Source organism: Castanea sativa, chromosome 3 (assembly GCF_040712315.1).
Source record: "Castanea sativa cultivar Marrone di Chiusa Pesio chromosome 3, ASM4071231v1".
NCBI classification, from domain to species: domain Eukaryota; kingdom Viridiplantae; phylum Streptophyta; class Magnoliopsida; order Fagales; family Fagaceae; genus Castanea; species Castanea sativa.
Genome location: NC_134015.1, coordinates 18,946,954 through 18,967,647, shown reverse-complemented (window position 1 = coordinate 18,967,647; position 20,694 = coordinate 18,946,954). Strand labels below are relative to the sequence as shown.

The following is a 20,694-nucleotide window of genomic DNA, read 5'->3' as shown; positions in this document are numbered from 1 at the left end:
GGAAATGATAGACTAAATCAAAGAGACAAACCAATAAATAGAGTTTAAGAGAGGATAGCACACTTATCGATGATTGAGTGTCTGAGGCGTGTAAATCAACATGTTCTCCTAAGAAGTTATTTCGTTCCACTATGATGAGACAATGATTTCACCCCATTAGGATTTGATTTGGCCCTTGAAGAAATTTGGCTCCGATGACCATTTCTCAGGATTCAATAACAAGTTTTGGTTGGGTGCACTCACAGTCTGAAGCTTTCAAACTCATTTAAAAGCCAAAATTATAAAAGAAATTTGATTAGAAATAGAAGGGCATTTTTTTACTTTATTTTATTTTATTTTATCTATAATTTGAGAGATTCATTTGGACATTTATTTATATAATATCAAAAATGAAATTTTTTAAAGAAATAAATTGACCATACCAACAAATTATTAACTTCTACTAAGAGTCTTTCTCCTTTCACTGGGGTATGGGCCCTCCCATGGGTCCTGAGTCCTAAACAAGGGCCCACACCCCTTGTCAGAGTAAGGAGGATTTATTTTTTAAGAGTGAATAATTTCTCAGCAACTAAAAAGCGGTGTAATTGTGAGGTTACTTTACCGTAATGGTAAGAAGCAGTTTAGACGTAGAAGAAGGATAGTAGTAGTGCTATGGGTAAAACACTTTCACAATAAAGCCTAGTGGAAAGCTTTTATTGGTTATTATCTAGACCTACCACTAACATTACTTTTTTACCTATCATTAATAGCTTGCCACATAAAATTTATTGTGAAAATGTTGTGCTCGTCATTTTAAGCTAGCTTGTTGAATTTAAAACATTCCCAACAATTTCCCACAATGATTCAAATTTATAAAATTTTGAAGGAAGAAAATGAATCAGAAGAGAATGGGCTAAGATAGTAAGATGTAATGCTTAGATGTCAATGACAGTTGCTAAAAACTTTTTGCTAAAAGCGTGCTAAAGTATACTTGTACCTTGAAAAATTGAGAAAAAAGGGGAAAAAGTAAAGTTTTAAAAAACTATACATAAAAGCAAAAAGTTAGTGCTAAAAGCAAAAAGCTTGTGCCAAACACACTCCTAGTGTTTACAAGTGAGAACTCATTTATCCTAGGTGAAACAATCTCTTGAACTTAATCCTAAACTTGCACGCATGTTTGCATCTTAATCCTAACGAGTTCTTGATTAGACGCATTTCTACCTTGCATCCTTCCTAGATGTTTATGGGGCTTTAGAAAGTTGCAATCTATAAGAGTGTTATGGGTTTGTTTATGTGCAGTAAGTGCAAGGCAGGGGTTGGGCTGCTTGGGCATAAAGCGTATTGATTTATGTGGGGGAAAAAAAGAGTTTTGGTTGTGACTTTGCTTGGTAAAGCTTGATTGGGCTAGATATGGGTTATGATGATGTAGTAAGACTGTCACCGAATTTGGGAGGCCGCCTTCACAATAGCCACAACACTCATTGTGCAAGGGGTTAAGTTGCTGGGCATGTGCTCAGGCCATCAGTTGTGTTAGCGTGACTTATGTAGGGCTAGACCATTTGCACAGACAGCGCACATGCATTAAACAAGTAACATGGTAGAGCTATTACTAAGCAATTACAAACGACGTTGTTGATGTGATGGCAACACAGAAAGGTTCCAAGAAAATAAACAGTGGACACACATTAGGATATAGAATTAGGATGCGGACATGTGTCCGTATCCTAACAAGTCGATAGAACAATTACCCAACTGCCACTAAAAGCTATTTCTTGCATGCTACTCAGTTTTTTAGGATATCAAGAACATATATTTTGGGAAAAACTGTGAGAGGAAAAACAACATATTTTGTGTATTGTGTGTGCTTTGTAAGCCTTTGTGACTAGTTTTGACTAGGGTATTTCCCAAGTGAGGGTTGTGTAAGGGAGAACTTGGTGTCATTGTACTTTTTCGTTAAGGTAATTAAGGGCTGACAGTAATTATTATTCATGTGTTGTGCATGCTTTGATTCACACAAACTGTTGGCTATTTCTTTTGAGTGTTGGGTTGATTCAGACTAGGGACATACTTGGAACCATTACAAAGCAGAGCATTTGTGGTGAAAATGTACCCTGTTGCACTATGTATGATTTAGCTAACATCTTGAATTTTGATTATTGCAATTTCAAAAGCATCAAGAAGGAAAATATGGGCAGCATAAGAAAATATATGGCCGCATAAAGAGAATTTAGCTCAAGTGGACAAAAAATAGAATTACACTTCTGTGATTTTAAACTGATAAAAATATAATATAATGCTCAAAAGAGTTGGATTCAGCTACGTACAATGAATTCATGGCTGAGAAATTCATAACAAAAAAAATAGAACCAATGGCCAGAAAAATATAAAGTCATATAACCAATTTCAGTCCGCCACATTTCTCCCACATGGTCTAACAAATTCAGTTAGAAATAGGAACTCCTCTATTATCAACAATTTACAATTAACTAGTAATTAATACAATGAAATGGAATATTCATGAATTACAAGACACGAACGCTCATGAGAAATGGGTATTCCTTTGATTGGAAAAATAATATCTATTCCAACAACAGCAAGAACGGGGCAAAATTTTTTTTTCCATATTTCACACTACAATTGTCTCACATGGTTCGCAAAAATCCACGAACTTCAATTAGGAAGTTATTAAGATTTTTCCTGAATCTCTGGTAATTTATACGATCAAGGGTAGAAGAGAGCTGATTTGCACTTATGAGAGACTGCAATGCATTTACCAGCCTTGATCTGAGAGTGGGATTTGCCTGCCTTTCAATCAACTCATTGCCTAATCTCTGTTAAACAGAAAACTTGATGTCAACCCCTAAGAGAACATTCCTTTGACAAAGAAGGAACTAAAGAGAAGGGGGAGGACCTAAATCATCTTATCAACATTCACAAAGAAAATTCATTTTAACAGATTTTGAGAAATTAATTGATTTTGATTGCAGTGAGGCAGAAGTGATATGGCTTAAACAACTTCACCTCCAATCAATACAATATCTGCAAGTTTAAGCAAACATATAATTGTATATAGGGAACTATAAAGTTGGATCCCAACAGGAAAATTTCCGGGAGTACCAGATAGCTCCAAAGAAAAATATTAGCATAGAAACCCAGAGACTAAAATTTCCACCTGAATTGGGGATAAGTTGATTCAATTGGGTATAAAAATAATGAATTCTTAAAAAGTAATACAATTTGGACCTATAAAACTCATAAAACCACATCGAGGATTTAAAAGAATAGTAGCATCACACAAAGAAATCAAGGAGAATACCTGATATAGGCCTTGTTCGCAAAGGATCAAAGGAAGGAGAGCATCTGCTGCACTGCCGACCAGATCAGGACTGAATCACAAGATACATGTAAGAATGTGATGAAAAGTAAAGCAAAAAGGCTAACCCATCTTTCTACAGTGGATGCACGTATAAGTCTGTGTTTTAATATAATTTCTCAAAAGAGATTGCAACTGAGATTGGAGAAAAGGATATCTCCTTCTGTTGTATGGACTATGGAGCACAGAAAGTCCCTCACTAGCATTTTTGTTCTTTTTTATTTTATTATTTTATTTTATTTTATCATTTTTGGTAGAGAGGAGAAAAGAAGCATGTTTAGTGTCAGTAGGATTGTCCTGTGCATGCAGGCAAACATATGCACATGGATGTGTGTAGACATAAGAATATACCATCATCAATTACAAAACCTTAATATAGATAAAGTGAACCTTTCACCTGTAATCCTCAAAAAGGAGTAACTGCAGTAATGAACGAAGAAACTGGCTCAAAATGCCTTCCTGCAAATTTCCACCTGAATCCTTATGTCCAGCAGCATGTAAGCCCAAGCCTGTTTTACCACTAGCTGTCTCTTTGTAGTGGTAGGAAGCAAGAGCTTTCAGAGATCTTAAACACATATCGATTATTTCTGCATCCTATAAAATTAACAGATACAAAAGTCAACCACAAAGTACAACAAATATGAATTACATTTTTAAAGAAGGCTGGGCAAAAAATTGTGTAAGAAAACGTCAAATCATATGCAATGGGTAATTCAGACAACACCCACGCAGGCTGGGCCACCCAGAAGCCCCCTGCCCCCCTCAGGACAAACGAAACCGCCCCCTTTCTATCTGATGCTCTACACCCATTAGGCTACATTAGTCAATAAAAATATGATGCATTTACGTTTTATGGCATTGGCTTGGGTTATGCCTAGTTCGGTTCCAGACTTGCTTTTTGGTTGGTGGAATTGGTTGGGGAAGCATTCGTCTCAGATCTGGAATTTAGTCCCGTTGTGCATCCTTTGGTGTATTTGGAAGGAGCGGAACCGGAGGACTTTTGAGGATTTGGATAGCTCTAGGGATCAGTTGCTTGCTTCTTTTTGTGGAACTCTATTTGATTGGTCTCGGGCGTGGGGACTCACGTCTAGTGATTCCCTCCCTTCTTTTCTTTGTTCCCTTCTCTTTTTGTAATTTCTCTGTTGTTTGGTTTTCTCTCTTGTTTCTCTTTGTTTTCTTTTTCTTGTATTTCTGGGTTGCTCTGTGTTTTTCAGGCATAGAGTAACCTTCGTATATATATCATTCTTACTTATCAAAAAAAAAGATATGCAGAGCAATACTAGGTATGATGCTCCAATTGACATCAGATTCTTTTATGTGTTTGTGTGTGTGCATATCAAAGCTACTTCTGTTTACCTGGTGGTGGAGACCAAAATCAAGAGTGCCAAGAACATGTGCAAAGGCTTCGCTGTTTAGTTGTGCAACTGTTTCAGGATAAACCTCTAAGAGATGTGATAGAAGAGCAAAGTACTGCACAAAAATGTACAATATATCAGCTTCCCCAAAAATGAAGCAAGGGCTTTTTCTTTGATGATGAATAGTAATTCTTACATCATGACAAAGCTTGGGGTATTTCAGCAGATCCAATGATATCAGAGGGGTAACTATGTGAAGACCAAAATATACAACCTGAAACACCGATAAATTAGGAATTTTTGTTTGTTTGTTTGCCTCTTTTGATGGGAAACTCATTAAATGCTTGCTATCCATGGAATTTCTATAGAGTAACTGCAAAATGGAATTACCTGAGATATATTTGTGCCCTGTGTCTCAATAGAATCTGATGAAAAATCAACCTGCAATATTCATCACGGATATATAAGGTTCATCTAAAACCTAGAAGTAAACGATCCCATTTTCAAAATTGAAAATAAAAACTAAAAAACATATACCATATCTTTTGAACAGAGGCTTGAAAGGAGTTGAAGAAGAGCACGCAAGTCTTTATACTTCTCGGTCTTTGCCTCACTAAGTAAGCTGCTCGAAAGACTTACCGATATCTAGAAAAACAGGGAAGAAAAAAATTCAAAAGAAAATAATACATCAGTAGTGTAAACCCAACATCATATTAACACAATAATATAAAATGAACCATTTACATTAAGAGAAAAGTAAGAAAGACATGGCAATAATAATGATTATGTACTAATTCATTCACTGTAGGCAAAAACAATAAAAACACTTACAATAGTAGAGAAATAATTTCCAACCCACAATGGTAAAGCAATGAATTCCAGAACATAATTAAACATTCAAGTATAACAGTAACAAGCTACAACGTTTTCCAGTTTAATACTTTCTTAACATATTAAAAATTTGGAAAAGAACAGTGAACAATAAAGTCACAAACAATTTTTAAGATGACTTTGATCCCAAATGTTAATGTTGCAACACATTCCCTTCGCCTTTGGGAAATTCAGAAGCAGAAGAGGTATTAAAATCGATTATTTGGCTGTTATTTATCCCAGTAACATGAAAGTGCAAATTCTATTGGACATCATACATCACTATTGCATGAATCCTTACCCAAGACGCACAGTTCTGCACAGTTGGTATCAAGTTTTTCATTTTCATCTTTGCTACCAGTTTCTGAGATTTCATTGTTCTTAAAAGGACTAAATCCCTTCTTGATGTCATAGTAGAATGAAAGATAGGGTTCATTGGATCTTTAAAAGAAAGGCAATTGGAAGGAATTGCTTGTAAGGACAGCTTACTTTTGTAAGCATTCTAATTTTTATTCTCTGCATTACTGTGTTATTTTCCTGATCAGATGGAGCTTTCAAGATTAACACCATGCGTGCTTTATTTTAATATTTTTTAAAATCCTTCATAACCTTCACAGACTGACTGCTAGTTCAATAACCAATATAATTATCAAAAAAACAAACCAACCAATTAACCTCCAATGTTGGAGGTAATTTTTCAGGCAGAATCTGGGACTGAAACCTGGTCATCATGCTTTTCTATTATATTTCCCATACACTGCCTTTCAGAGGGATATATCCTAAAATATTAATTTGTAATGCGTTTACCCTCCCGCTTTCCCACGAGTCTATTCTAGATATCTATAGGCTTTCATTTGCATAAAATCAGGTTTGTCATCCATCTTCTAAAAAATTTTGCCATCATCATCCACAGCCATATTCATACAAACAAACATGGGATAAAATGACGAAAATATTATCCTGTGTAGAAAGATTGTTCTAATTAGAACAACCTAAATAGATGGGTTACATTATGACACACGCACATCACTGATAAACATTTTTTCTTTGACTAGCATAATCAGTCCTCATAAGAGAAGGAAAACAGGGAGGGCAAAGATTTACCTTGCCTATATTGTGGGATGAGTAGAGCTGAAGCAAACGCATGCAGAAGTCAACAACTATTGCCGTTTCGTGTGCTTCTAGATAACTAATTTGTCCATTTACCCAGGCAACAACTAATTTAAGTAGCAGATAAACAACTGCAGACTAAGCAACAATTATAGGTCAGAATAGATGGGTGAACCCATAAATTTCAGAAGCATACAGTGATTACAGATTAAACCTTAACAAAAAAAAGTGGATGTGGTTCATGAAACCCAATTTTGAGTGCTAAAAATTGAAAACTTGCAAGTAGAAAATATAAGGCAGTAAACCAAAATCTGTGAGAAAGTAGAGTCCAGTTGGTGGCACCATGTTTAAGAAAAATGCAGCAGGTAGGTACAAATGCAAACAACACATACATGAGCGATCCAAATATTCATGATTTTTTATACATACCAAATTGACACTGGACAAAACCAAAACTTGATACAACATGGAAATTTGAAGAACAAAAACAATAAAAATAACCTAGGATTCAGTTCTTATTGCGAATGAATGTGCTGATAGTCGAGTGAAGAGTCGGGTTCCTGGGGTCATATGTAAACTTGATGTTGAGAAAGCATATGATCATGTAAATTGGGAGGCCCTTCTGGATTTGTTGAATAGGATGGGCTTTGGGGTGAAATGGTGTAAGTGGATTCGTACTTGTATCTCCACAGTTCAGTTCTCGGTCTTGATTAATGGGTCTCCAGCTGATTTTTTTGGTAGCTCAAGGGGCTTAAGACAAGGAGATCCACTATTCCCTATGCTGTTTTTGATAATGATGGAGGTGTTCAGTAGGATGTTGAGAAGAGTGGAAGAAGCTAGCTTAATCCATGGTTTTAAGGTTGAGGGTAGAAAGGGTGGTGGGGAATGTGTTTCACATTTATTACTTGCAGATGACACTATTCTTTTTTGTGATGTAGCAATGGCGCAAATTTTGCATATTCGGTTGTTGTTACTTTGTTTTCAGGTTGTGACAGGTTTGAAGGTTAATGTGTAGAAGAGTGAAATGGTTCCAATAGGGGAGGTTGATGATGTGCAGGCATTGGCTGAAATTTTGGGCTGCAGAGTTGGAAATCTACCCATGTCTTATCTTGGCATGGCATTGGGGGCTTCACATAACTCTCCTTCAATTTGGAATCCTATCTTGGAAAAAATTGAGCGGAAGTTGGCTGGGTGGAAGAAGTTGTATTTGTCTAAGGGGGGTAGATTGACGTTACTTAAGAGTACGGTATCTAGTATTCCCACCTACTTTCTATCGCTATTCACCATTCCTACTTATGTGGCTAATAGAATTGACAAATTGCAAAGGAATTTTCTATGGGGTGATAACAAGACTCACCTGGTGGGATGGGATAAAGTTTGTGCGCCCATAGCCAATGGTGGATTAGGGATAAGGAAACTTACTACTTTCAATAAAGCATTATTGGGAAAATGGTTGTGGCGGTTTGGGAAAGAGGAGAATAGGTTATGGAGGAGGGTGGTAGCTTCAAAATTTGGGGAAGAATGAGGGGGATGGACCTCCAAGTTAGGTAGGGGAGTGCATGGGTGTGGTTTGTGGAGAGGTATTCGTATGGGCTAGGAGGACTTTAGCAAAAATACTCAATTTGTTGTTGGGTTGGGGAATAGAGTGAGATTTTGGCAGGATGGGTGGTATGGAGATCAACATTTCCAAGTTGCTTTCCCGAGGCTGTATGGCATTGCTATTGACAAGGAGGCTTCTATTGAAGCTTCTTTGTCAAGGGAAGGGGCGGAGGATAGAAGAATTTGGGATGTTCATTTCATTCAGGAATTTAATGATTGGGAGATGGAGGAAGGGCTGCGTTTTCTTCGTATCTTGGGAGCCAATACCCCGTCAATGGATGTTGGAGATCGGTTGAGATGGAAATTGAAGCCTAATGGGGATTTTGACATCCGGTTGTATCATAACAAATTGCAGGACTCACCCTTAATTGTCTTTCCTTGGAAAGGGATATGGAGAGTTAAAGTCCCTAGACGTGTTTCTTTCTTTGTTTGGTGTGTAGCTTGGAATAAGATCCTAACAGGTGATAATCTGAGATTGAGGGGCTTGAATTTTGTGGACTGATGTATTATGTGTCGACATTGTGGGGAGACGGTGGATCACTTACTTCTTCATTGTAAGATAGCTTATCAGTTATGGAGCTTTGTTTTTATAACCTTTGGAGTGGCATGGGTCATACCTAGATCGATTCCAGATTTGCTTTTTGGCTGGTGGAATTAGTTGGGGAAGCATTCATCTCAAATCTGGAATTTAGTTTTGTTGTGCATACTATGGTGTCTTTGGAAGGAACGGAATCGACGGACTTTTGAGGATTTAGATAAGTCTAGTGAGCAGACACATGCTTCGTTTAGTGGAACTCTATTTGATTGGTCTCGGGCTTGGGAACTCACGACTAGTGATTCTCTCCCCTCTTTTCTTAGTTCTCTTTTTCTTTTTTAATTATTCTACTGTTTGGTTTTCTTTTTTTGTATTTTTCCTGTTTTCTTTTTTCATTCTTGTAATTTTCTGGTTTGCTCAGTGCTTTTCCTGCATAGAGTAGCCTTTCGTATATATATCATTCTTACCTATCAAAAAAAAAAAAAAATTGGAAAAAAAACCTAGTAATCAGCACGAGTCAACACCAAATCATTGGAAAATTTCCGAAAGAAATTTTAATTATCATTAATCAAGCAAACTGTAAACTATCTCCATAGAAGTACAATATTTTGTTTATATAGACAATTAGGGAAAAAAATAATTTTAATTCTTATGACTTAGGGAGACCTAATTCTAAATGACTTTGGAAAACCCAATTATTAAATTACAAAAATAACCTTAACCGAAATAAAAATAAAAATAACCTAATTAACTAATAAGACCTAAAATAAATATAATTGACTTTCAAAGTTAAATACAACTAAATTAAAAAATTTGTACTTCCCCTATCACAAATATTCATTGTAAAATGCATTTACATTCCTGTAAACTGTGTAGATAGCAGCACAATATATTTCATGATAAGTGTTAAGGAAATATTAGTTTGAGAAAGATTATAAGCATGCTGAAAAGTTGACTTTTCATAAGGAAAACACAGAGAAAAGAGAATACAATCTATACCTCATGTTTGTAAACTTCAAGAAGAACCAGAATAGGGTTCATTACAGAGAAACCCAACTCATATATTGCCTTCTGTGTTCGAGGTTCTGAGGCAGTTGCAACTCCACGAAGCCGTTCCAACACGCAACTGACCTACAGGATGGCTGTGATGTTATAAAAACAATTATTGTTCTTCACAAACGAAAACAATATAAGCATTAAAAAAGTTTCCTGTCCTTACCAACAGTATAATATCTGGTTGTTGAGCAACACTTTTTAAGTCATTCTTGCTAGATAATTCCCCTAGATATGTTGCCATATGACCCATGAGATCCCGTACATACCTTTATGATTAATACACAAAAATTAGGCTGTACATAATCACATAAACTCTGCAGATGAATAATACATAAGCGGAAGGAAACTTATAATGGAACTCACTGGGTTGATGCCTCTGAATTTATCAAGCCAGAAGCTGAATGAACAAGTGTTTGTGCAAGTGAACGCTTCAACAGGGAAAGAATTGTGGTTACACAAATTGAAGAATAAGTAACTCACTGGGTCAAAACATATGAGGTTCTTACCTGATGAGCAAGATCCAACAAGAACAAACTCTTTTCATTAGCAAAAGCATTTGCTAGGTTGCGCCATGAATCCTGCAGAATATATCAGGAACTTAAAACAAAATAACTCATTGATTTTTTACATACTGAAAAATGAAACAAATATATTTGTAATTTTTGTTCTCCTTATTATAAAACAAGGTATTACATTAAGGGCAAGCTGATTCAAAGAGAGCTCCAATCACTGAGGGTTGATTTTCCATGAATAGAAATCCATGTCGTTCCAAAATGCATAGGAATTACAACGTGTATGTATAACAAGATACATATGATGCTTACTTAGATGGGAATAATAAGCCAGCCAAACTCAAATCTTTTATATTTTACATTGACTAAGTTTGTCAAGATTTTTGCTTCAAGATGATCAACGAGACTTCTAAAAGAAGCACAGACTAGGCATAGAGATGTGATGGGGACCAAGAGCCCCCCAAATCTCCTCCTTGAAACTTTTCCCCTTGCACCAAATTCAAATTTTTTATCAATTTTTTTCAAAAAACCATTCCTTGAGTTTAGATTCTCATGAAGCCAGCATAATGTTAACAATATGGTTGATGTTTGATCAATTCATCCAATTTAAATTTAAAATCCTTAATTGACAAGATTTTCAAATTTGACTAGTATGTCGCAGATGCACCTGAAAGTTGATAAACCACTGTTGCAAATTGGTTATTTTTTAAAAGTATCCACACAATTTTTATCTGCCTTGTAAATGTTAAGAATTCATAGTCTTACTGAGTCAAGATGAGTAGCAAAAAACACCAGCATTCCATCTATGGGGGTAGGAATCTTGACTCCCACATTTCATAAATAGTGGAATGTAGTTCAAAGGTTTCAGTCAAGGGACAACGAAAATAATCCCAATATTAAAAATTTATGACCCCAAACCCAGAGTCCAAGGTTACAAAACAAGCCCTGAACAGCATCCAACTTTTTCATATGAATGTGCATGAGGAGCAAACCATAAAGAGGAAGTAGTATGGCCCATAGCACACAGTGAATCACGGATAGCACAAGAACCTTGAAGATTTTACCTAACATACCTAGGCCAGGACAGCACCATAAGAAAAACTGCATATGATATAACCAACATGAGTATCAGGAAAATTAAAAAAGAGACTGCAACTTCAGTGTTTGCTTCCCAAACGATAAACAGTTATAGGTTTGTCACTCACACGCACATATCGGAAAAAGATTCCACAAATTAAGCAGTGGTTTCTGTATCTACATGCGGTTTCATAACAAGCATGCAAAAGTTCACTCAAATGCTCAATATAACTAAATAATTATTAGAATCAATTACAGGTAATTTTTTTTTCCTTGCCATGTGTGGTTTCTAAGGCTTTGTTGTTGTGATTGTTCAGGGTTTACTTGTTTGACAGATCTCAGGAAGGCTGTCAACTGGATGTAATGACACAGGCTGTAAGTATATATATAAACATACAGGCAGATATTCGACTTACCAAGGAAACAAGGTGAACACAAATATGTTTTTCCCGAACAAGTGCATGAAGAAGCTGATAACATGTAAGTGCCTGTCAAAAAAATACAAAAAAAAAAGTATGACAACAGATATATTTTTCAGGCAGAAAAATTAAAGACCTGAAATTGATTTTTCATTTTTAAGTCCACCATTTTAATCATTTAAAATCATGATGTAAGATAGAGTCAAGACATATTCCAATATCAGAAACAAGGGAACATGTATAACTCATCAAATAGGATTTTTTTTAGATAGTGGGGGAGGGAGAAGGTGAAGTTCAAGCCACAGACATGGGAGCACCACAAAGGATGCCATTACCACTAAACTCCATGTATAACTCATCAACCAGGTATGTAATATATAATACATTAACACAATAACTCAAGATTGATAAAATATTTTCCAGAAGTTATGTCAAATATTAAAGGACGCAATTAGATGAAGTTATATTCTACAAAATCTTTACCTATAGATATTTTTTCCTATTTACTCAGGGACATGATGAATGATCCAGTTTTATTTGTTCTTTTGTGGATTTTGTAATGCATTAATAATTTTAAACTCTACAGTAAATGAAGCTAAGTTTAAGAACTAATACAGGTGTCTGCAAAATTACATTTCAACAAACAAAACTCACTCTGATAAGAATTACGTTGAAAATTTGGCATTTAAAAAATTGTAAACACATTTATAAATAGTGTGTTACTGCCAAAGTGATTTGAAAACAAACTAAGAAAACTTTACATATAATATGAATATAAACCACTAAAAAATCATTTTTTAATTAAAAAATGAAAAAAGAAAAAGAGAGACCAGGACCAAAATAAGCATTGTGTAAGAATATGTAAATCAGAATACACTTGAGGATCAGGAGAATAAAGAAAATGTTTGACAATTGTAGAAAATCAAATAATGTCGAAGTAAATGTGACTCTGTAAGTTATACCTGCAAATCCTTCTCCCCAGGATAGGACAATAGCGTTGTGACGGATACACGAACAATAATGTCAAGCACAAGTTTTCCTTGATTATGCTCCCTGAAAAAACTATGTAAACCTTTTCTCAACTGTTGAGACTGGAGTTGATGATCCTGACTGTGAGTCTCTCTTACTTCTTCAGGGTTCATAAGATATGTACGGGACCATCTTGCAAAGAACCATATAACAGCCTACACAAAGCATTAATACAATTACTTGAACCAAGAGAATGGCCAGAAACAACTAGCAAATGTTCAAAGAGGACCACACTCAAAACAGCCTATTATTCCAGTATAAAATCACTTTGTACAGAAGAAGTAATCAACCATTTAATAGGTAATAAAAGGACTTAGAAATCATTGGTATTTGACCAAATTTGATTCAGTTCTTGAAACACAAAGTGCATTTTCTGTCATAGGAAGTGCTTAGACAAAACAAAAGTTATGTCAACCACACAAACGCATTTGTGCCAGCTCAAGTAAAGCAAGAGTTGACATTTTTCACGTTAAGTAAGGATGCTATACATGTTTATGTATTAAACTTCTCAACAAAATATCACATTTTATTAGTTAAGTTCTATGGCTATGTATTCTTTGCAAACTATAGTTGTAAAGTGAGCAACTAGATTGGATTTGATATCCACAATTGATGAATTGCTAATAGGGGTAAAGTGAAAATGTGAAATGTAGATGGAACAATGTAGTATGAGGCAAAAAGGACATGAAATTAATAAGCTACCTCCAAGAGTCGAGGACTGAAAACAGATGCTCTCATTTTTGGATCTAAACTCTGCTCAGCAAACCCTATAATTGAGCTGCATTAAATGGTAAGGCAACACAAAATAATTACTGCATGTTTGAAAAGGAGAAGAGACAATAACAAGCCTAGTATTTAGGAAAATCATAAATTTCTTAGGGTGCGTTTGTTTCAACAGTAAAGTAATTCCAGAAAATGTTTTCAGGAAAGGAAAATATTTTCGGGAAAGGAAAATATTTTTAGATGTTTGGTGGCATTTTAAAAAATACTTTGGAAAATATTTTCAGGTGTTTGGTTGTCATCTTGAAAATATTATAGAAAATGCATTTTGTATTTGTTGCTCACATTTTCTCACATTTTCTCAGCTTCCAAACAAATATTATTTCATGATATAGAACAACAAAACTCCAAAAAAAAAAAAAAAACTCATAAAATTTTCTCCATTCAAATCAACAAAAGCCAAATCGGTCAGAGAAGAACAAAGACAGAGAGAGAGAGAGAGAGAGGCGACTGAAGATGGCGAAGGGGAGATCGCGCCGGCGCGGCGCGGCGCGGCGAAGGCGCGATCGGTGAAGGCGCGATCGGCGAAGGCAAAGGCGTGATCGACGAAGGCGAAGGCGCGAATCAGATCGGCGATGGCGAAGGCGTGATCTCGCCGGTGCTGGGGTGTGACGAGACCGGTGCGATCTGGGGTTGGAGCCAGTGGTGGGGTGCGACTCGCCGGTGCTTGGCGCGATCTCTCTCTCTCTCTCTCTCTCTCTCTCTCTCTCTCTTTGCAAGTCTGTGAGCCCGGAAATCATTTGAAGTGAAAATAAGAACGGAAATGGTTTTACAGGGTTTTGGGGCATGATTTACAGTCAACGGAAATCATTTTCCGTTTGACTGAATTTTCCAAGACAACCAAACACGCCCAGTGGTGTAAAATTTTTTCCGGAAACTATTTACTGCCGAAACAAACGCAGCCTTAATTTTCAACTAGTGATTTCTAATAATGGTGTGCTAGGAGGCATGGTGAAAACACTATGAAGTAGCACAATGTGAGTAATATAAATTATATAATAATAGGTTTGCAATGAAAGCTTACTGGTAATCACGTTATAATACATATCCAAAGGACCTTTTGATGGCCAAATTTCAAAAACATGTAAAAAATTCAAATGCACCCACATCCATCTTGACAATTAAAACATGCCAAGAGATTTCTATATAATGCCTCTTTCCTCCAATGTACTCTGGTTCAAATGGAATTTTTTTCCTCCGAAAGAATGGTTAGAAGGTCAGGTGTCCCCTCCAGCTGTCAATATCAGAATAATCTTTGTGATTTTTTTTTAGATCTTCTATATGTGGAATGGATTAGGGTGAGGTGAATATTGGATATAGAAAACAGCTCCCCCTTTTCTTATCTCTCTTCTTATTCATGAACAAATGTAACTTGTAAATCTTCTATATGAATCAGGATTAGGCAAGCAAGCTAATTATTTTGTTTTCTCTTTTATTTTTAAGTTATTTTTATCTTCTGATTGTGTGATATCAAGAACAACGAGAAGTTGCAAGCTATATTGAACTTTACAGCTAGTCAGAATAAACAAGTCCACTAGTGCAGTCATAGAAAGAAAACAAAATACTTGCCTAGAAAGTACAATGACAGGATGTTCATCTGCTCCCATGTTGTCAGTAAAGTAGGTTTGAATAGCATATGGAACCTGAATATAATGTAGCATAAGCAATAAATTAGAATTTGTTATCACAAATCAACTGATTTTAGATACAAAAATGCCACATGGCCCATAACAAAAAGTATGCTTGAATTGCACCTAAGACAAACCGACATGCTGATATTTGAAAAAAGGCAGTACATAAAAAAAAATAAAACCAAAACATAATGAAACAATTATGCTAAAACAGAACTTCTGCCTTTACAGAGTAGATAATTTCCCAAAAAGTGCAGCTATAACATATTAGACATAAAATTCCATCAACAATTCAGATTTAAAATCAACAATATCAGGTGAGGGGCTTTAATGCATGAAATTACAGCAATTGACCACAAATCAATATATATATATATATATATATATATATATATATATATAAAAGCAGAGACCTCAGGTGGGAAAGCATGAGGTTCTGCCAAGTGGCACATTGTATGACATTCTTTTCATTTAGGCTTCCACCTTATCTATATTTAGCATTTATGTCAAACTATTAAGTAATGGCAAATGCATTTATTTCAATGTATTTTTTTTTATGGGAAAAGGCAAATATTTGTATACATTTATAACTTATTGCTTTGAATAGATATGATTGGATCTAAAAAGTCATGAGAAATGTAGGAATTAAGAAAACTTTTCAATTTTCTGCACAAGACTAACTGTCAGATTCAATGAATTAGGTAAATATTATTTGCCTCCACATTTGTCCAATATAAATCCCCATTTCCATTAGACTTAAAAATTAAACTTTCATAATTTTTCTCACAATATCTTTGGTTTTCTTTGTGAGAGGTATATTAATTTTCAAAATATTACGTCTTAAATATTTTGTTTAGATTTTATGTATACATTTTTACTTATGTAGCATTGTAATGTATTTAGGCTTTTTTTTTTCATATTATGTGCCAATTAATATTTTTGGTTTTCCTTATGATGCATATACTTGGTAATTGTTTTTGGCTGCTTTTAGTTCAATTAAAATTTGGAGATTAAATTGTGATATTATTGCATCACTACGACATTATTTTTTCTGTTGTTGTATCATGAAATTCTAGAAGTTTTTATGGCTAATTGATATATAAATCATAAATCATACAAGAAAGATACCTAGGAACCAACAGGTTTGTAAGTGACAATGTGAACTATGTGATCGGGTGACATTTCTTGGTTGCATGAATTAGAGGAATTTTCCTCCAATGTATTTAATTTAAATTTAATTTTAGTAGAAAACCTCATAGATTAATTGTGACTAATATTCATGAAATCAATGGGACATAAATAATTTCTTACAAAATCTATCAAAATGCACTGCACATCACACAGGATTTCGGCTAGTTATCTGTTAATGGTAGTTCACAAACTATTTATCTATAGAGCAACCAGCATTTTTCAGCACAATAAATCATATTACATCTGACTAATAAAGCAGTACTTTCTTGTAATATATGCAAAATAAACTGCATGCGCTAACAGAAAAACTTGTGAATGGACAAAGTAATCAGAAAATTCCATATTGGACTATTGGCAACAGAAAAGTTTAGAAATAAGCAGAGATTAACCAGTTACCAGGGGTGTTTCTCCCTCCCCTTCATCAGCAAGTACATGCCCAGCAATCAGTAAAAGTGAATAAACTTCTTCCAAAGTTTCTGTTGGATCAATAATGCCCCTGCCCTACAAATGAAGTGGATAGCTTGAGAGATGAGCAAAAAGTCTACAAATTTTTTTATAAGTAAATCAATTTCATTCAGAGAGGACAATAAATGTACATGAAATATGTATCAAACCACTCGGTAAGAAATTACACCCTCAAGTATAAATTGTTTAGAAATTCTAAAAGAGTACATTAGGGAAGATTGCCCAGATTAATTGACCAGTCATACATTCTTAACATGGACTGCTTTATGACATGGTTTGGGCATTTAAAATTGAATGTTCTGCTATTTCTCTCACGCCAAATTTTCCACAATACACACAAGGAACAGTAGTCGAAATTTGCGAATATCTAAGACAATGAAAGCTCCCTTTCCAACAACCTAACAACTGAATCACCATTTTTAACATAACCCATGATATCCCACATAGAAAACAACAAGAATGATCAAATATCCCTCACCACCCGTAGTGAAGAATAAGGTGCTCAATTGATTCCTCCCCCACTGTTCTTGTGCATACAATACCAATTAATAATCAAATATTTCTTCCGAACCCACCATTAAAATTTTTCCCAACGTTGCTGCTGTCCATGCAAATAAAACACCTTTCAGGCACCTTTACACTCCATATAGTTCTCCAAGGAAAAATAATCCCAGTAGGACCCCTCAATGCATTGTAGTTTGAGCGACTTTGAATTTTCCTGCCTTTTAAGGTCTCCAAGATATTTGACCTTCCCAAGTTGTCTTGAAGGGAGATTTGTTAGAATTATGGTTACATGATTCAATTTACCATTTCCTAACAACCTAAGTTGTTGCAACAATCGATAATCTAACATGGTATTAGTGATTACTATGGTATCAGAGTAAGAGATCTTGAGTTCGATCATTTTCTTCACTCTACCTCCCATTTAAAATGTTAAAAATCCCAAATGTTAGGTCCTACTTATTAAGGGTGAGTCAAAAGAAGCAATTACTGGAGGAGTTGATAACATTAGACGCTAAGGAAGGGGATTTTGGTCTCTCCGATGGGGAGAAATGTCATAGGGCTGAGTTGAGGTCCCAGGTGGAGCATCTTCTTTCCTTGGAAGAAATTTCCTGGAGACAAAATTCTAGGATGTTATGTATCAAGGAAGTGGATAATAACACCAAGTTTTTTCACAAATTAGCTAACTCCCATAGAAGGTTTAATCATCTAAGGACCTTGGAGGTGGATGGGGTGGTTTTTGAGGAGGTCTCCGAGGTAACTAATCAAGTTGTACAATTTTATAAAAATTTGTACAAGGAGACTGAGGAGTGGAAGCCTTTTGTGGAGGGTTTGGAATTTGATCATATTGAGAATATGGAGAGGGCTTGGCTTGAAAGGAAGTTTGAGAGAGAGGAGATTCTTCAAGTTGTAAGTGACTTGGAATGGGACAAAGCTCCAAGTCCGGAAGGGTTTACTATGGCATTCTATCATCATTGTTGGAGGGTAGTGGAGAAAGATGTCTTAGCGGTTTTTGAAGAGTTTTTCCAACATTGCAAGTTCAAAAAATCCCTTAATGCTACCTTCATTGCATTAATTCCCAAAAAGAATTATGCTTCTAATATTAGAGATTTTCGACCTATTAGTTTGGTGGGGAGTGTATAAAATCTTGGCTAAGGTCTTGGCAAATCGCTTGAGAGTGGTTTGAGATCAGTTGATTTTTGAGAATCAGAATAGCTTTGTGGGTGGGAGACAAATCATTGACTCGGTTCTTATTGCGAATGAGTGTCTGGATAGCCGAGGGAAGCGTTAGGTTCCTGGAGTCATTTGTAAGCTTGATATGGAGAAAGCTTACGATCATGTGAATTGGGAGGCTTTGCTGTATTTGCTGAATATGATGGGCTTTGGAGTGAAGTGGTGTAAGAAACTCTCAGGTTGGAAGCATCTTTACTTATCAAAGGGGGGTAGACTTACCCTGGTGAAGAGCACTCTTTCTAGCCTTCCTACGTACTATCTATCATTATTTGTCATTCCTGTTGCTGTGGCTGATAAATTGGAGTGTATTCAAAGGAAGTTTTTATGGGGATCTTCAGAGGAGTGTATTAAATATCCATTGGTGGCTTGGGAGAAGGTGTGTTTACCCATAGATTTGGGTGGTTTGGGGATCAGGAAGTTAGTGCATTTTAATAAAACCTTGTTAGGGAAATGGTTATGGAGGTTTGGGCGGGAAGGCACTCACCTTTGGAGGGTTATTGCATCTAAATATGGTGAGGGTCAAGGGGGGTGGACTACTAAAATATGAAGAAGGGCCCACGGATGTGGTCCGTGGCGTGGTATTCATGATGGGTGGGAGAGTTTCTCCAACCATGTGGCCCTAGTGGTGGAGGATGGCACTCGTATTCTCTTTTGGCATGATAAGTGGGTTGGAGATAACTCGCTTAAAATGCTCTATCCTCAGTTGTATGTGTGTTCTAATGACAAGGAAGCTTGCATTTCTGATGTTTTATGCTACCAGGAGGGTGGTAACGATAGAATATGGAATTTGAGATTTCATAGGGATTTTCATGAAGGGGAATTAGGGGCTGCCTTCTCTTTCCTTGAGTTCATTCAATCCTGGATCCCTAGGGGTGGCAGGAGTGACTCTTCTCATTGGTGTCTCAAAGGGAATGGCAAGTTTGATACCTGGTCCTATTACAATATCATTAGGGGTGCAGCTACCTCCAACTTTCCGTGGAAGGGTGTTTGGAAAGCTAAGATCCCTAGGAGGGTGGCATTATTTGTGTGGATAGCGGTTCATGAGCAGATCCTTACATTGGATAATCTTAAGCTTAAGGGGCGCATTTTGGCGAATAGGTGTTGTATGTGCCATCGGAATGAGGAAACTGTGGATCATCTTCTCCTCCATTGTCTGATTGCTCATTCTCTGTGGGTTTATATGTTTTAGATCTTTGGGACACAATGGGTCATGCTAGGCAATGTGGAAAGCTTAATGTATTATTGGAGTTTTTGGCTGGGAAAATTTAATTCAGACATATGGAATATGGTTCCTAGTTGTTTGATGTGGATTGTTTGAAAGGAAAGAAATCGGTGCTCTTTTGAGGATACCGAGAAATCCTTGGTTCAATTACAAGCTCTATGCCAAAAGACTTTATTTGATTGGTCTAGGTGTTGGGGCTTCTCGGATTGCTCCACTATTGTCGAGTTTATTTCTTCTCTTAGTTTTACACTTTAAGTTTTTTCTTGTTCTTTGTTATTATTTGTTTGTTTGTTGCTTCTCCTTGTGTGCACCATCAAGAACACCTTGTATTGGCTCTCATTTGTTTTCAGTTTGTTTTAATAATATTCTTATTACCTATCAAAAAAAAAAGTGGTGTAAGTGGATCCGTACTTGCATATCCACAATTCAATTTTCTGTTTTGATTAATGAGTCTCCAGCTGATTTCTTTGGTAGTTCAAGGGGTTTAAGACAAGGAGATCCACTATCTCCTATGCTATTTATGATCATGATGGAGGTGTTTAGTAGGATGTTGAGAAGAGTGGAGCGAGCTGGCTTGATCCGTGGTTTTAATCTTAAGGGTAGGAGGGCTGGAGGGGAACGTGTTTCACATCTATTATTTGCAGACAATACTATCTTTTTTTGTGATGCAGATGTGGAGCAAATTCTTCATATTCGGTTGTTGTTACTTAGTTTTCAGCCGGCAACAGGTTTGAAGGTCAATGTGCATAAGAGTGAA

General features: G+C 36.0%; 1 protein-coding gene across 12 annotated transcripts in view; it reads right to left on the bottom strand.

Annotated features, from left to right (window-relative positions):
* Positions 1–2,349: 2,349 nt before the first annotated feature.
* The window catches only part of LOC142628052 (uncharacterized), a 38,299-nt gene continuing 19,954 nt past the window's right edge, over positions 2,350–20,694 (bottom strand). For 4 of the 12 annotated variants that reach the window (XM_075801999.1, XM_075802000.1, XM_075802001.1 and 1 more), the window contains exons 16-32: positions 16,913–17,017; positions 15,264–15,337; positions 13,617–13,692; positions 12,848–13,069; positions 11,883–11,954; positions 10,384–10,455; positions 10,241–10,305; positions 10,041–10,143; positions 9,821–9,952; positions 6,682–6,825; positions 5,245–5,352; positions 5,098–5,148; positions 4,904–4,981; positions 4,709–4,822; positions 3,750–3,946; positions 3,296–3,365; positions 2,350–2,810 (exon numbers count right to left, since the gene is read on the bottom strand). In XM_075801999.1, coding sequence (XP_075658114.1) covers positions 2,622–2,810; positions 3,296–3,365; positions 3,750–3,946; positions 4,709–4,822; positions 4,904–4,981; positions 5,098–5,148; positions 5,245–5,352; positions 6,682–6,825; positions 9,821–9,952; positions 10,041–10,143; positions 10,241–10,305; positions 10,384–10,455; positions 11,883–11,954; positions 12,848–13,069; positions 13,617–13,692; positions 15,264–15,337; positions 16,913–17,017 — 1,872 coding nt within the window. In that variant the 3' untranslated portion in view covers positions 2,350–2,621. Of the gene's footprint in view, positions 2,811–3,295; positions 3,366–3,749; positions 3,947–4,708; positions 4,823–4,903; positions 4,982–5,097; positions 5,149–5,244; positions 5,353–6,681; positions 6,826–9,820; positions 9,964–10,040; positions 10,144–10,240; positions 10,306–10,383; positions 10,456–11,453; positions 11,491–11,882; positions 11,955–12,847; positions 13,070–13,616; positions 13,693–15,263; positions 15,338–16,912; positions 17,018–20,694 lie in introns of those variants that run through there. The other 8 variants (XR_012842978.1, XR_012842975.1, XR_012842976.1 and 5 more) reach the window with 8 other exon arrangements.